Raw genomic sequence first — 17,180 nt, forward strand, 5'->3', positions numbered from 1 at the left:
TGAAGTAAATATGATAATCTCCATTTCACTTCTTTATATGTAAAATTATTAGACTGAATTTTTCTTTTTTTTTTTTTGTAATGTTTGAATCTGAACCACATACAGTGTATAATGAACTGCATATAACCGGCTGAGTTGAACTTCATGTTTCGAAAATTGCTTTTTAATATTTTAAAACATCTCCAATTTAAGGAAAGTTGAACAAAGGAAAAGCGTCTGTGATAGACTCCAAACTTTTCACACTGAAATTGTGACAAAAAGAAAATTCAGGATGAGTTAAGGAGAGACACAGGTTTAAGAGAGTCATGTGGCGTGGAAGAAAAAACAGGAAAAATTAAAATAAACCCCGTAAAAATGATTTGTTTATTTATTTTAAGATTATGTGGATCATAGTCTTAGGATCTCCGAGTGCTGTAGGTGATTTTATTTGTAATTACTAAATGTCTTTTGGACTCTACAGGCAGTGGTTCCTATTTAATAAACCAGTTGTCAGACATGTAGTTGATAGCAGTATTTGACTGTAGATCTAATTACAATTAGAATAATATGGATGTGGCCAACCAATCCATTTGTTTCCAGTGGACTCTATCTTATTTCAATTTAGAAGCTTACTTGCTTAAAACAAGGAATGCTATAGCAGCTGGCATTCAGCATTGTCTGACTATGCTCAGGTTATTTTAAGACAACAAATGCATCTGCGTATGACAGCTGAAGGCTGTGACACATGGAATCGTAGAATAGAATTATAGAACAGCTTGGATTGGAAGGGGCCTTGAAGATCATCTAGTTCTACCCCCTTGCTATGGGCAAAGGTTTCAACACACTAAATTAGCCTGATAGAAAAAAGATGAAAGCCTAAGAAAGGTACTCAGGTATCTTTTTTTTTTTTTTTGGTGTGTGCGTACATGCACACATTTTTCTTGGATATGGTTATTTCTATGTTTAGAAATAAAAGCTTACGTATCCTTGTTATATGTATCTAAGTTATATATCCTTGACGGGAGACACTGCAATGAAATAATTGATGTTGTCACTAGTTAAGTTGCAATCTGGTCAGAAATGTTGAAAAAGTATTTTCAGAATGGAAAGCGTATGGGGAGGAGATAGAAGATGCATTGTTTGTATTCCAGGTGAATATAGTAATCAAGATAATTTTCACAGGTTCATTTGAAAAACAGATCAGCAGACTGTTCGTTTTCTTCTCAAAGCAGATGGTTCTGCCAGATGAAGACACTTATGGTTTTATTTCCTCAGTAAGAGGAAGAAACGATAAGTCCATGTAAACTATAACTCTTTGAAAAAGGCAGACGGCTTTGGTCAAAGACGCGTAACATATTACATAGAGTTTTCATATCTCCTTTATGCCAAGAGGTTCCTCATTTCTAATTCCATCTTGCTGCAAGCTGTTCCCTGTGCTTTAATATTTTCCCGCTTCTGTCTTCCTTTCTGGTGATTTGTTTCAGGTTGCAGTAATGTGAGGGCATGTTTTCAAGCAATAATATGGTTAGTCATTCAGTACAGATAATCAGATGCAGGTTGTGTGTGGAGGTATGGGGTGATGACGTTAGCATGACATTCCAGCAAAGGCCTTCTATCTTAATAAAATTCTCACAAAATGATTTATAGTAGTACAGGCCTGTGATATATTATTTCTACTGAAGTGATACGTCCAACCGCGTTATTAGTATTTTTAACATTTCTCTGATTCTAAACATTCAGTGCGTAGCAAGTATTGTTGGAAACAACAGTAGTGAAAGTACATGATAAACTGCTGTGATTTCTTAGGTAGAAGGTGATTTTATTATTTCTTCACTCCTCAGGCCACTGCCAGACTTCATTTTGTTTCTGTGGCTACACATGCTTGATAGATGGTCTCAAATGCTTTGCTTTTTTTTTTTTTTTTTTTTTGCATTCTGGCCTATAACTGATGTTTCATGATACATAGTTAAGTCTGAGGTTTGTCATGAATGATTCATTCATGCCTTTATTATTTTTTATTTATGCAGCAATAAGGTGGCTGCAGCAGTAAATTAAGTAAAAGATACGCTCAGTCCATTTTAAGTTTCTCTAGGAACAGTTCTGATTAAAACATTCAAACGTTTAATGTTTGACTGAATAACTGTTGTCTTACTTTGTCTTTTTTCTTCTTCCTGGTAGATCACTGAACAACAACTTCTTCACATAAATTGAAAAAAGTGAAGAAGAGATGGCCAGTTCAGCACGAGAACATCTGCTATTTGTGCGACGTCGCAACCCGCAGCTCCGGTATACTCTAAGCCCAGAGAATCTGCAGAGTTTGGCATCTCAGGGCACTATGCCTGAGAACATGAATTTGCAACGTGCCAACAGTGACACTGACTTAGTGACCTCAGATAGCAGGTCTAGTTTGACAGCCAGTATGTATGAATACACCTTGGGGCAATCTCAGAACCTCATAATTTTCTGGGATATTAAGGAAGAAGTTGATCCAACTGACTGGATAGGACTTTATCACATAGGTAAGTCAGAACCTTGCTGAAGTATTTCTGTGTTTCTTGCTTTTTTGTTGTTGTTGCTGTTGTTGTTACATCATTTTTAGAGATAAGATTGCAGTGGATCACTTCAGGTCATTCTTTGCTTTCCTTAATGCAGTGAGCTATGGGAAAACAGTATTCTAATTTCTGTAGATCTGGTTCCATAGTGACTTACTAGAAGGTGAAATGTATTCTTAAGCAACAAATGTGCAAACAGTTTCCCATGTTTACTTTTGCTATGGACTAGCTTACTAACTGAAAAAATCCAAGTACTGTATATTCATCTTGTAATTTGACACGTGATGTGGTTTTATGGACAAGTAAATTCTCAGTGTGTTTGAATAGTTTTTTTTTTTTTCCCCAGTTCTTTTTAGAACTGAAATTGTATTTTGAATGGGTGAGAATTTCTGTTTAAGAAAAATTTTTTGTAGTAGAAAATCCTCTGAACAGTTTGTGTGTGTGTGTGTGGTGTTTTGTTCTTTTTTTTTTCTTTCTTGCACTGTTTATATATATATATATATTTAATGGGAGGGGAGCTGAAGAGAGCTAGCTGTAAGATGATGGGCAGGGGCCCGTGGGTAGTGTGTGCATTAGTTAGTGTGGATCAGTAGGTCAGAGCAGTTTGTGCTGTGACACGGACATCAGGAGAATATTTAATTTGGGTTTTTGCCCTGTACTGTGTTTAGTCAGTCCTGGATCCAGATATTTCTGCTTTGTGTATGTGGTTTTGGAGCTGTCCAAAGGAGCTGGAGTGTGTTTAGTTGGTGGAATCACAGGCACATGGAGTTTGGTGTCCTTCTGAAGTAATCCAATTCGTGCACACTAAAATTACTCTCTGAATTTAGGCAGCGCTCAGTAACCGGGATGGTTATGTGATGCATTTAAAATTGGCACTGCTTCTCTGATGTAACTGCTGATGTTGAAAGAAACTGTCAATTTACCCTACCAAAAGCAGATATAGCAGAAACTGGTGGAAGCAGATCTGACCACTGGAACTTTGTCCACCTTTTTCCATGACACCCTATTACTGTGTCATTTCATGTTCCTTGCTGGGGGAAGGCTGTTTCCAGATCTCATTCTTTTTGCCTGATTTTTTTTCCTTTTTTTTTTTTTCCCTTCCATATTACTGCAGATCTGCAAACTGGACAGTATTGATTTGTGCTGTTCTGTGCTTACCCAGTCGTAAAAGCTCTACTGGAGAAGCTGCATGAGCTTTTCTTGAAATGAGATGTGTATGTGTACTAACATCTAAACTATCTAAATGATGCACTCTTTAATCCAAGAGCGTGAATCTTCCCAGTAGCACTGGCAGTCTGAAGCATGGTCTGTGCTGTAAAATGCAGACTGCTAAATGAAGCTTAAAAATTCTGATTTAAATACACTGAAAGTTTCCTCTGAAGAAAAATGAAACTTCCCTTTTTCTTTTCTTTCTTTCTTTCTTTTTTTTTTTTTTTTTGTTGTAAGTGATTTTATTCTACTTCCATAATTAAAAATGTTTCTACCTTCAGGCTATCAAGCTCATAAAGCACAAAACAAAATTCAGTTATTACAGCTTCTTATAATCCTATAAAGAATAGCTAAATTTAGGCCGCCTTGGGCTTAAAAACTGCACATTACTACTGTGTAGTACCAGAGTATGAGGTGTTTGTTTTCCTTTATTTCTTGTTAAATAATGAAAGATCTGGGAACTCCTTCAACACCTGGCTTTCTTCTTCCCTGCCACTTGATATCCATCAGCACAGATGAGAGTTTTGTTACTGATTTTAAAATAGATCTGAACAGAAACTTTAAGACTGATGGCTACATCATTTTGAAGGGTGAAATCACATGTTTTGCACAACCTGAGAGGTAAGGGTATATTCAGCCTGATAGACATGCTTTGTCTATCTTTTTTTCCTTTTATAAATAAACGTAAGTATCTAGCATACTTAAACATTTACATCTTTAATTGTGTGATCTAAAAGCCTTCAATTAGCATAATTTTTAAAAATCTAAACAAGATTTAGAGATAAGATATAGACTATTTTTTGTAAGGCAGTGTTTGCATATTTTAGGAATTGCTCCTGCAGGCTTTGGTTCTGAGATTCTTGCGTGTTTTTACATTGATTACAAGGAGAACCAAATTGGCCCAAAACATTGTATAGTATAATCCAGGATTTTCAGTCCCTTGTAATACTCAGTATAAATTTATTACCTTGGAAAAGTGAGAACACTTCTATTTTCTTAGGAGGAGGATGTTTATGGGTTGATAATAGAATATTTAGAATAATAGAAAAGTAGAAGCCTAGTTCTCAAACAGGTTATTAAGATTTGAAGTAGTTGCTTAAAGTTATCTATTCTGGTTCTTCTTTAAAATGGAAACCATTTTGCTTATAAAGTTGCTGTCCTCTGGCACTGCCTACTGAAAGCAACGCAGATTTTGTGCAGTCACTAACACGGGACAGCTCTGGCTTTGAGCCAGCCTGATGCTGTACCTGCAGTGTCCCAGCACTCCTAGTAAAGCACCATTTTTCCGAGACCTAGAGATAAAAAAAAGGCAAATACTTTGACCTTATTAAAAAACAAACAAAAAATGACCAAAACTCTCCATCACTGAAAACACAAAAACTCTATAATAACTAAAAGTACAATCCTGTGACTTTTTTTTAAATGCTGGTTGTACAATTAGCTTTTATAATGAAAGCAGGATCTCTGTTTGTACAGGGGAAAGAGTGGTTGTTAATTCTGTGTATGAATAATTGGGGAAATTCTGAAAATGAAAATTATTCTGAGCTGAGGCTTTTGTACAGAGAGATCTGTCAGAGGTCAGGAGCAATCCAGGTAAATTTGTCACTTCAAATTAATTTTGCAGAGTACATCCATTATAAAAGGAATTGAAAATGACACGCTGGGAAACCATCTTCTTCATTCACTAATATATTCAATTAACTCTCATTATTTTCTATTCAATTCACTCTCATTATTTTCTATCACAAGAAAGTTATTTCTGTGCTTCGAAGTGTGGCTTTATTGCATGGTTCAAATTGCAGTGGGATATTAGGAATTTCAATGCTTGCTATGCCCCTTTCTTTTTACAAGACTTTGTATACATCACTATACAAATTCACTCCTGTAGGTACATCAGTTGGTACAGTTGGTCATATGGCTGTTAGTAATCAATCACTGGTTTTCCTGCTATGTGGTATGGATAATTATCTTGCAGTGGGGAATAGTAGGTGGAGCTTTTTCTTGGTGTAATACAGAGTCAGAGAAATATTGAATCTTTTAAATATTTATGAAAATAGAAGATATATATTTTTAAGGGCATATGGATTTTTTCCACATTTGTGGAAAAAAAAATGGGTGAGGAAAAAAAAGTCCTATGTGGAACAAATATGTATTTATGTGTCCAGGTGGACAAGAAAGCCAGTAGCAACCTGGCCTGCATCAGAACTTGTATGGCCAGCAGGACTGGGAACCTGTTTGTCCCCTCTGTGTTTGGCACTGGAGAGAGTCCACCTCAAGTACTGTGTTCATTTTTGGGCCTCTCCCTTGATATTGCATTGCTCGAGTTTGTGTAAAGAAGAGCATCAAAACTGTTGAAGGGACTAGGAAACAACACAAAGGAAGAGAAGCTGAGGGAAGTAGGTCTATTCCGTCTGGAGAAGAGGAGGCTGAGGAAAGGCCTATAGCTACGTGACAGGAGATTGCAGTGAGGAGGATGTTGGTCTCTTTTCTAGGGTGACAAGTGATAAGATGTGAAGCAGCAGCCTCAAGTCACACCATGGGATGTTTAAATTGGATATCAGGAAGAATTTATTCACAAAAAGTATGGTTAGGCATTGGAATGGGCTGCCGAGAGAGTCAGTGGAGTCGGTGTCTGCAGGGTATGGACATAGCATGGTTCAGTAATGGACTTGCACTGTTAGGGGATGGTTGAAACTGATGATATTCAGGGTCTTTCCAACCTACGTGATACTGTTTTGTAGAAAAGATTGCAGTCATTCACTGTCATGTCCTCAGGACCTGTTACCTCTCTGGTAACTCCTGATATTTAGTTTTTCAATGTAAGCACTGAACTTAAGTATGAAAAAAAATCTATGTAGAATTCTGTATTTTAGTAATGTTTTTAGATTCATGTGCGAGTTTGATGGTTCCTTCTTCAGTCTCTTCAAATTTCACCACCTTTCTCAGCTGAAGTCTGATATGATTTCTTTTTGAGGGGTAACTGTGAGCGTCTCTTTCTTTTCCAAATGTATTCCTAACAATTACCGAAAGAAAAGTGTGAGTGAGAGAGATGGTGTCTTCTGTGGAGGAAAGCATCTTCTTTTTTCCTCACTATTTCAGGTTTTATACTGCTTCAATTCTTTAATGTGTCAGTAGCACTTCTTGAGGAATCTTGTCCTTGAAGGTCTGTTGAAGCAGCTTTTTAGCTCCACGGGCAAGGTCTGTGGAGAATGTAGATTGTACATCCATATGAGCACAGAAAGGTATCCCACTGAGACTATGTGAAAAGGAGAAGTGGTATTCCTGAGTATTAGCTCTTTGGATAAATTGAGTTGTGTTGCATGAAACCTGAAGTTGCTGAATACAAAATACCGATTTATCATTTTGAATTCAGCTTTAAGTTTGGCTGGAATGGGCTTTTCCTTATCACCTTTAGGCCTACTAATGAGGATTATCAAGTGAAAGTGACAGGGCAGGATGAACTTCAGAGGGGAACTTTGTAGTGGAGGTGCTGTACTTGTGCCTGATCTGAAGAGTAAAGGTCAATTTCCAGTGTTCTATCTTAATAAAAAGAGGTCAATTTTTTTTTTCTTCCTTTTTTTTTTTTTTTTTTTTTTCTGGAGCACCATTGGGTTTACACTGGAGGCTTTCACCTTTTGAAGTAATAGATGACAGAGTCCTGATTATGAGATGAGATTCATGTCCCTTTTCTAGAGAGACTTAGCACATTTAAAATGCTGGTTATCAAAGGTTATTTTTATTTCCCTCAGCTGCTTCACATAGGCTGCTTGAATTTTTGTTGTACCTGCAGCATAGATATTTAATAGCCTTTTTAAAAAACAAGAAGGAATGAAAGATAGAAAAACCTGATCCTGAGCTATGTAGGACAATTTAGATGGGATCTACATTTATACTAAGCCTCCTAGGGTTGTGGAGGTTGGAGCTTTTCCATTTCACGTCAGACAAGATTAAAAAGAAAAAAGCTTTCATGTGAACTGCCTTTAATACATATAAAATAGTGGCTTAAATTAGACAGAGAGATAATAAAAATTTAAGGTACTTTATCTCAACAGATTTCTCTGGTTTCCATTGTAGAAAATATAGAATATAATAACTTAATTATCTTCTGGAAAAGCCTGATTATTAACTTTTTTCTTTTTTCTTTTTTGCTTCCTGTTTTTTAGCAATATGATTACTTGAAAATCTGAGCAGCACTTTTTTATGGCTAGTTATTCTGCGTAGCAGTATTATTTTGTGATTACTCCTAGTTCTGGCTGTTGCTGAAGTTTGCAAAATGCAGATATGCCTTTCTGTGTAAGAGAATCAGGCTTTACCCAGCTTGGTCCTTCGTAGAAGCTTTGGCTTAGACTTCCAAGAAGCTTTGTGCTCCTTGTGACTCAAGCTGTGGGGACTTTTTTTGTCACTGTCTTGGCTGAATATCTAAACACTGTGGTGATTCTTTTCTCTCTAAAAAATAATAGTAAAAAAAAACCTAGCTCTGGCTCCAACGCTCTTGCAAAAGGCACCCCTGGGTATGCTGATGTGTCCATGAAAATAATGCTGCAGATGAATGCTTAAATGAAATATACAGTAAAGCTAACCTCATAGGAAACCCTAAGAAGGAATAAAGGAGGGAACTTGAACTCACATTGGCCTGCATCTGGGATTGGCACCAGTCTGTTTCATATTGACTTAGTAGTATTATGGAAAGATGTGACAGCTTGCAAGCCATTTCTTGCGCAGGGTAGTGGAAAGAGGAACCTAATTCATGAACTGGATCGTAAAATGCAATAAGGCTTACAGTGATTAAAACAAACATCAGTAATAAACCAAGGGTCTTCAGAAGCCAGCTTTCCTTCTAGGTGTTACGTTTTTATCTTACGCTGCTCTTTCTTCATAGATCCTGAGCCATATGCAAAGCTACTTTTTTCCCCACACTAAATTTGGTACTTTCTCCTCCTTAGTTGTAATCCAATAAATTTTGCTCAAAAATCACAGTAAGGGCAGTACAATACCTTCTCTTCGCTGCAAAAGCTGAAAATGAATAGAAGATGCTTTCTCTATGTATTTTATTTGCATAGAGCAGATTCCTTATGAAAATACACTCACTGAATTACAAGACACTTGGCATGTTTAAGAAGAAAGGAATTAACTTCCAGATTAAAAAGCAAAATAGAATATTTTAATATGATATTTATATCAGGAAGAAGTTCAGGTTGTGATTAAGTTTTGCCATAATATCTAAACTTTTCAGTTAATTGTGTTTCAAGTTTTTGAGATACCCCTGACCTCAAAACCAGACAGATGTAGCTTCAGGCAGAGCTCTTTCAGCTTTGTTGTCGCTATCTTTTCACAGCAAAAGGTTTTGGTGTGACAGCGTTTACAGTCCTTTGGAGAGAAAGCAGTATGCTTCCCACCCTGCCTTTTTGATGGCAAGTGGCTGTTCCAGCAGATGGGAAGATGGCAAATGTAAACACTGATTAATCTTAAACAATGTACATTTCTGAATTGGTAATCTTCCATTTTATCATAGTGTTGCCTTACGTTAGTGTGTCTTTTTATATTTGTTTGGAAGGGGCTCTCATTTTGCGTTTTTTAAAGACACCTGCTGAGCTGTTTTCTATCATCATAGGAACATACCATACGGTATTATTTTCAAAATAATTTGGAAAATTATAATTCACCCATTGATTTGTTTCATGTAAGTAATAGGTTATGGATCATTTTTGCATTATGCACAGTGTTAGAATTCCTCCTTTAAATTTTTTATCAAGTCTTTGGCTCCTTCACCTGCATGGATTTATCAAGCTGGGTGTTAAATATATATGTTAAGGATCTGATCAATATAATTAAAAGTGGTATCAGTTAAAAAGGTGAAAACATGCATACCGGAACATAACAGTTTATTGGTGGGTATGGTTAATACATCTGTTTAATAGATGCTGGTGTTGGATATGCAGGATCTTTTTATTGGTGGGTATGGTTAATACATCCATTTAATAGATGCTGGTGTTGGTTATGCAGGATCTTAAATTATGGCTGGAGAACGTTAATGAAGGTTCCGGCATCAATGTAGTCAGCTTCCCCTCCCTAGCAAGCCCATCAAGACACATCTGGCACAAAAGATGCCCTAATGGGAGGTGAAGGTGTTGTAAGAATGCAGTTTCAGTGACTGCTTAGCTGGGATAAACAAAGCTTGCAGAAGTCTGCACTGGCAGTGTTTCTTGTCTCTCTGCCCAGCAGCATTCAGGACCTCAGGGCTCTCTCTGGTGGGCAGCCAGTTCTCAGGATAGCAGATCACATACCTCAGAGCTTTGTTCCAAGGTCTGGTCAGACTCTTCTCACGATTGCCCTCTTTTGTCTAACAGTCATTCAAGAGTTCATGTCCAAGTGTTCGATTTTCTGGGGTATTTCAAATCACTAATCGCTCGTTATATTGTTAGTGTGTTAGCAGTCCTTGAAAGTTTGTAAAAAAAAAAAAAAAAAAAAAAAAAAAAAAAAAAAAAAAAGTGTTAGGTTCATTGCTTTTGTCATTCTTGCCCTGACTTTGGAATAAATGAATCCTTTATATCCCAGCATGCAGTAACTTGTGCATACAGTTCCTTTAAAAATAATAGACATTTCCCATGTACTGCGCTAGGGAGAAGAGGAAAAGATGCAGCAATTTTCTTTACCTTTCATGGAGGAAGTAAGATACATACTATAAAGGATTAAGTGGATGTAAGGAGGCTTATTTTGAAATTTTATAGAATTTGATATTTTAGAGAATATATTCAAAATAACTTGTATCATAATGGAGATGACATAATCACAATCAGATCTTAAGGGAACTGGACAAGGGATATTTGTTTAAGTAAATATCTGAGAATTGAGTTTGAGCTTGATCTGTTGCTGGACATTGCTGTTAATATCAAGCTCTCTTGAACCATATGCAGATGGAGATTTGATGGATACAGGTCACCAGTTTCAATTTTTCTTATGGAAAATATTATTAGGAATTCAGTTTGAAATTTTCCCTGACAGTAATTCTCTGATCCTTTCTGTTCAATTGCCAGTAGATATTAAGAGATGAGATAAACTCTTGTGCTCTATGAGTTCTTCCTTCTTAGGGAGGTTGAGCTTTCTGATGAGTAAACGTGAGTGGAGCTAGACATCAGGATGACTTCAGACAGATTTTATCTGAAAGCTTTGACTTACCAGGTGTCACTCCTGAAAAGGACTAAGAATTAAAGGCATTCAGTGCATTGCAAGATCAGGACCTTAATCCATGTTTCATCTTCACTGTCAAATGTGGAAACGCTTTCTTGCATATGAAGACAACTAGGTCTAAATGGATTTATGAGATGAAATACACATAGTAGAACATCATAGTGCAATATTAGACACATAACATTCTCACTATTGTGACATAAATATGTCACAAATATATAAACTTTAATATATAAAAACATTATGTCACTATTGTGATGTAGGTATTGTCGTATTTTATGTCGCTATTGTGACTTAAGTATTGTCACATAAATATGCAACAATGGCCTTTTGAAAAAAGGAAGAAAAGATTGTATGTTCGCTGTACTTTCATTTGTACGCAGAGTTTCATGCATGACACAGTTCAGCAGATGGTAGCCTGCAGGGAAGAGGAAGATTCACTTGACCATTTTATCAACGTAGATTCATCTCTGAATTTCAGTAGTTTTACCTAAAGGCGGTTGTTCTCAAGATACTGGTAGAGATGAAATAATCTACTAAGGTCAACAATGGGAAAGATTTTTGAAGTAATTATTTATGGGGTAGTACTTAATCTAAAGCCCACAATGCCATTTCTTTGTTACAATCTTTAACTTGTAAAATACTTGAACAATAGGATGAAAAGTTAATTTTACTTTTTGCTTTAAAAATGAAAAAGTAATCTCTTTTCTGCAAGTAAAAGCAAACACAACCCTCCTGACATCACTGGGGTTTTACCCAGTTATCCCAGTGGGTTTATGTCTTTTGTTATTTGTTCAGCTAGACTTTCTGAATCGTTAGCACCTAAGATTTACATTTTACAAAACAGTCTTAATTACAGCACACTTAACTGAATACGTTCCTGTTCAAGCTGTTGAATAAAAATTATCACCTTTTGGATTAATGGAGATAATTATCTTGGTGCTACTCTTTTCTGCCTGTTGGCTGAGCAGAAGTAACTGCATTGAAATGCAAAGTACAGGTTATGAGGGGTAAATACAGAGACTTACATAAAGTAACATAAATGAAACTTACAGGAACATATTTTACTGTTATGAAACAATCAAGGAGCACAGTGCACATTATCAGCAATAGTGAGAATAGTGAGAATAGTGAGAATGCGGTTTCACTTCTGTCTTGCTTTCTCCTTGCTACTTGTCTTGCAGCCTAATATGTCTGCTCCCTTTGGCTGGTACTGCTCTGCTAGTCAGTACAGCTGGGAGCTAAACATGCAAGGAATTTACTCTCCAAAGAGAACAACCAGCTCTGTGCTGGTTTAGCTTCTTGAGTTGGATAAAGGAAAGCAGCAAAGGTAGCTAGAGAAGAGTAGCTGTCTCTTGCACTGGAATTCTCCATTAGACCGACTCAGCCACAGCATGCAGCAGCTACACCTGCATAGAGGCTGTGATGGAATATTATTCGTAGGCTGCCGTAGTAGGAGTGGAGCGCAGGTCGAATTGTGCTTTCTCTAATTGCTTACTTAAGCTCTGAATTTCCTTGTATTTCTGGGAGTAGACAATTTCGTAAGCCTTTGTTTCTAGTTGTGTTCAAACTCTAGGTTCTGTTATTGGCTTGCTGAGTCTCCGAGGAATTACTGGTCTTTAAAAATACTCCCATAAGAATTCTAAAAGAATCATGGAATGTTACGTGCTTTCAAGGTATTTACACAAATTAAAAAAGCTCTGTTGCTAGCCTACACAATTTTGTGGTCCTTTTTGCTATTGATTGTTAACACTGAGAGAAGAAGCTTTTCACTTCTGAGACATTTATCTCCTTTATTTTCAGCTAGTGATAATTATAATATAGTTGACTTTGATTTTTGGCACACTGATAAAATAAAGCAGCTTCTAAAGAGTTGCACAAGACTTTTTTCTTTTAGCTTTACTCTTATCCAGATTAATCAGCGCAGCCTTTTAGTACTTGCAATGAGTAGATTTGGCTTCATCTGCTCTCATTCTCGTCAGATGAGCTTAAGGATTTGGGACTAGAAAGCACTACATTATCATTCTTTTTGTATAAGAGTTAAATCTTAAACCTAAAGAAATAATTCATCATGTTACAGACCTGCAAAAGCATATGTGTGGAAAGATCTAGGGAATGTGTGGGGGAAAAAATCATTCCTATTACTCTGAAAATGCCATGATGGCTCTGAAGACAGGGTAACAATGTTCCTGGTTGTTAATATGGGAGAAAGCTGTTTATACTGTCCATGCATTACTCTGGAGTTAACTTATCCTAGAAATTCTAAATTCTCTCCTGGTGAAGAGGATTGAAAAGATTCTGGGCAATCTTCCAAGCTCCTTTTTCAATCTTCTCCATCTGCTTCATGAGAGATAATGAAGAATAGATAATCATGATGCTATTGCTCAAGATGCAATTGGGTAATGTCTTTTTACTTAGGGCTGCTGTGCAGTTAGACACAGTTAATCCAAACCTCAGCATAAAATAACATTTTAATTTCTAACTGAGAACAGTCTTCCGTTTAGCCAGAGAATGAATCACCACTTACTTTGAGGTAGGTTATTTCTTCCTCAAGACTAATAACAAATGTCATGGCCGTCTTGTAGATATTTACTCACCAGAAAACTATAGGCACTGCAAACAAATGAAAGCTTTGTTTGAATGGTTGAGTAGAAGGGCATTCATCTAAAATTGCAGTTGCCTAAAACTTGAGTCTTGTGATCTTTTAAGGATGAGAAGACCCTGTTGAAGTATTTCATTTCACCATAGTGGAGGGGGCACTCTTTAAAAGCCCTCTTCCTCATTCTTCAGGGATCTGAATTACTTACCATTACACTGTGTTTTATCCAAAAACTGAGAAATTTCATTCTGAAAATTAACTTCCTGATAATAAGCTATATAACCTGAAAACAAATGCTGGATTTTTGACTGTTCTTAGTCCACAAAAGAAGGCTTGGGTCTTCTCTATCTTATCTTCTGAATGCACAGAGAGTTTCTGGAGGCATGTGGGAGAGAATCCTATTTATTTTTTAAGAATGCGTTGTTATTTTGATTTACTTTGAGATCTTTCTCCAAATTCCTGCTCCTTCCACCAAGTTTCTCTTGTTGGAAGAGAAAATCTGTGGATTTCTGTCACGTGTTAAGTTTATGACGTTGTGGACTCTGTAAGCAAACGAACAGAAGAGTAGGAAATGATTTTGTTTCTTCGTCTCCACACATTTTTTGTTTCTGTTCCTGTCAGCTTACAGAGTTCATGTACACCTTCTCACTCTGTCACTCCTTCTGCCGTTGTGTTTCTCTTTCTTGTATTTTTATGTTATATGTCTTTTGATAAGGTGAGAGTGAATCTGAATAGGATAATTCATGAGGATGATCAAGTTTAATCTACCTTGCCCTTAAAAAAACACTTTGAATTATAGAATGGCTTAGATTGAAGGGAGCATTAAAGATCATCCCATTCCAATTCCCTTGCCGTGGTCAGAGTTGCCAACCACTAGATCAGGCTGCCTGGGGCCCATCCAACCTGGCCTTGAATGCCTCCAGAGATGGAACATCCCACAACCTCTCTGGGGCAACCTGCTCTAGCACCTCACCACCCTCTGAGTAAAAAAATTCTTTCTAGCATCTAATCTAAATCTCCCTTCTTTCAGTTTAAAGCCATTCTCTCTTGTCACTATCAGACTGTATAAGAAGTTGGTCCTCCTCCTGCTTGTGAGCTCCCTTCAAGTATTGGAAGGCTGCAGTGAGGTCCCTGTGGAGCCTTCTCTTTTCCAAGTAATCAAGCCCAACTTCATCAGCCTTTCTTCATATGAGGAGGTTCTCCAGCCCTCTAATAATCTCTGTGGTCCTTCTCTGGCATCACTCCAACAGCCTGGCATCCTTCCTGTACCGGGGGCCCCAGGCTTGGATGCAGTACTCCAGATGGGGGCTCACAAGAGCGGAGGGGGACAATCACCTCCCTCATCCTGCTGGCCACTCCTCTGTTGACGCAGCCCAGGCTACCTCACCAATTTGGGAGTAGTTGTGTGGCATCCAACTTGGCTGTCTTCCTTTGGAAACATACCAGCCTGACTTTCTGTGCACTTCACTGGCTGCTTTGTCTGCAGAGCATGGCAGGAGGCAGCGTGAGGCTGCAGCCCCATGGGTGGTTTGCAGGCCCACTCATGATGATTGCCATCTCTGACGGGAAACTATGTCATGTGAAGACTGCATGTGCCTTAGTTTTACTGTGTGAGCTTTGAAGCAAGGAAATACTGCTAGATATTGGGATCAGAATTCTAAGAACTTGTGGTGAAGGAGTTAGTGCATGGTGGAGGGGCATGCTGAGGTTTGGAAACCGTTTGGCTCACCAGAAGAAAGAGGAGAAAACTACACGTGAGGATGAAAGGAACAGATAGATCATTAAATAGAAAAATGAAGACCAAGTCAGTCAGCTGGAGAGACAGAACAGACATGGGTATAAGCTGTAAAGGATGTAAAAAGTAATGGAGAGAATCAAGATAGCTTTTATCACTGAATTTGTCTGCAGACTGGGGGTGCAGTTTGCTTCCGTTGTGAGAGTCCCACTTGGTCAATTCCCCAGAAGTGGGCTCAGGGAAGAAGTAGTGTCTCACACAGCTGGCTGTTGCTGATGGCACATGTGGAGAGACTCAGTGCCACGCCGTGACCACACTGCATTTCCAAGAGCTGCTTGTGCATGGAGGATGAGCCTTCCACAAGAAAAAAAGACGCTTAGCATCTTTTCCAGATGAACACTAGCATGCTTTGTCACTTGGTGCGTGTCCAGCTAAAGACACCTATGCTGGATTGTCATGTTAAACTCATGACCAACAAACAATGGTACAGAAAAATTTGAATGAAAAATAGCTTTTTTTTCCACGTAAGGCTGGAGAATACTGAAAATCACAGGCTTCGTTCTTCACAAGTATATATATATATAAGAGCTATTTCATGAAAGCTTTATTGCTTGATGGATGGATATTTCATTTGTTCCTGTCATTATTTCAAATATTCCAAGACATGCAACCCTGGGCATATGAGTAGTTCTTGGAAAGATTGTATTAACTTCTCTGGGTCATTTTTGTCTTCAATGAGTTGGTCGTTTCGAAGAGTTCACCTGATTATGTTACTGGAGACCATTCAAGGTAGGAACCTCTTGCTTCTTTATCTCTGGCTGAGGACCACCGGGTAGCCAACATTCTCAGAGTTCTGTCAGGAGGTAGTTCTGTGGTGCCCTGTGCATTTCACTTAAATGTTTTGTATTGGGATCTGTGCTTTGATCATGGGTTCTATACTCCTGAGGGATCTGAAATCAAGTTCTCATGGCATAATGGCAGCTTTTGATTTGTTTGATTGATTGCTGTTGATATTTTAAATATTAAGGAAATTGACTAAAAATATTTGAACTTTCTTTCATCTTATGTTTTTCCCTAGGGAGATTTAAAAAAAAAATAACACACACACACACAAAAAAACAACAAACAACTTCCTGATTAGCCATAGTGTGCAGCTTTTAAAGTGTACATAAAGAAACTTACCACGATGGGAAACAAACATTGTGTTTTACAGAATATATTTAAAGTTCTCTTGGAACTTCCTCCTTCTAAGTTCTTTACAAATCTAAGACTGACTTTTCTTACTGTGTGTGTATTGGATGCATTTCTTCCAGGATGTGTTGGCTCATTTCCTGGAGCACTATTAAATTTTCAGAATTTTTTTCAGTCACAACAGATAGCTGAAAAAGCTTTAAGGAAATGAGTCAACCTCCTGAAATAAACTGCTTGTTGAGTAGAGGGTGCTGTGTTCAAAATCATATACGCCCTTAATAGTTTTGTGGATATTGATCTATAGATATTCTCTGAAAACAAATTTTATATGTTTCATGTTCCAAATGGATTTGTGAAAAGAAGTATCATGAAAGAGCTTCTGAGCATTCCTGTTAGAAATGTAGTTATGGTCAAAATCTCTAATGCAAAATCAAGGATGTGACTGGACTTGAGCATAATGTAAGAAGTGTAACATAAAGGTGCTGAGTTGAGTACTACTGAGCTTTCTTAAAATAGCATCTTGAATGCTGAGGGCTGCATAGGCAATATCCTTCTTTTGTTACTTCGTTGCTCACAAAACATTTGTATACTAATTTTTGAGCCCTTTCTGATGATGTTCTTAGTGTCCAGAGCATCCAAAGGCAGCAGAGCTTGCTCTGTAATAAGAAGCCTGTGGCCCAGTATCCATTCAGAGGTACAGGAGTTCCGGGACGGAGTTTCTCTGCGA

General features: G+C 37.6%; 1 protein-coding gene across 4 annotated transcripts in view; it reads left to right on the forward strand.

The window, feature by feature from the left end:
* Positions 1-17,180, forward strand: part of HECW2 (HECT, C2 and WW domain containing E3 ubiquitin protein ligase 2) — a 186,022-nt gene that overhangs the window by 65,041 nt on the left and 103,801 nt on the right. For all 4 annotated transcript variants that reach the window (XM_090144283.1, XM_090144285.1, XM_090144284.1 and 1 more), the window contains exon 2: positions 2,158-2,498. In XM_090144283.1, the coding sequence (XP_090000409.1) occupies positions 2,207-2,498 (292 nt within the window). In that variant the 5' untranslated portion in view covers positions 2,158-2,206. The remainder of the gene's footprint in view (positions 1-2,157; positions 2,499-17,180) is intronic.

This window comes from Phasianus colchicus, chromosome 7, assembly GCF_987193195.1.
Source record: "Phasianus colchicus chromosome 7, bPhaCol1.hap1.1, whole genome shotgun sequence".
Taxonomy (NCBI): Eukaryota; Metazoa; Chordata; class Aves; order Galliformes; family Phasianidae; genus Phasianus; species Phasianus colchicus.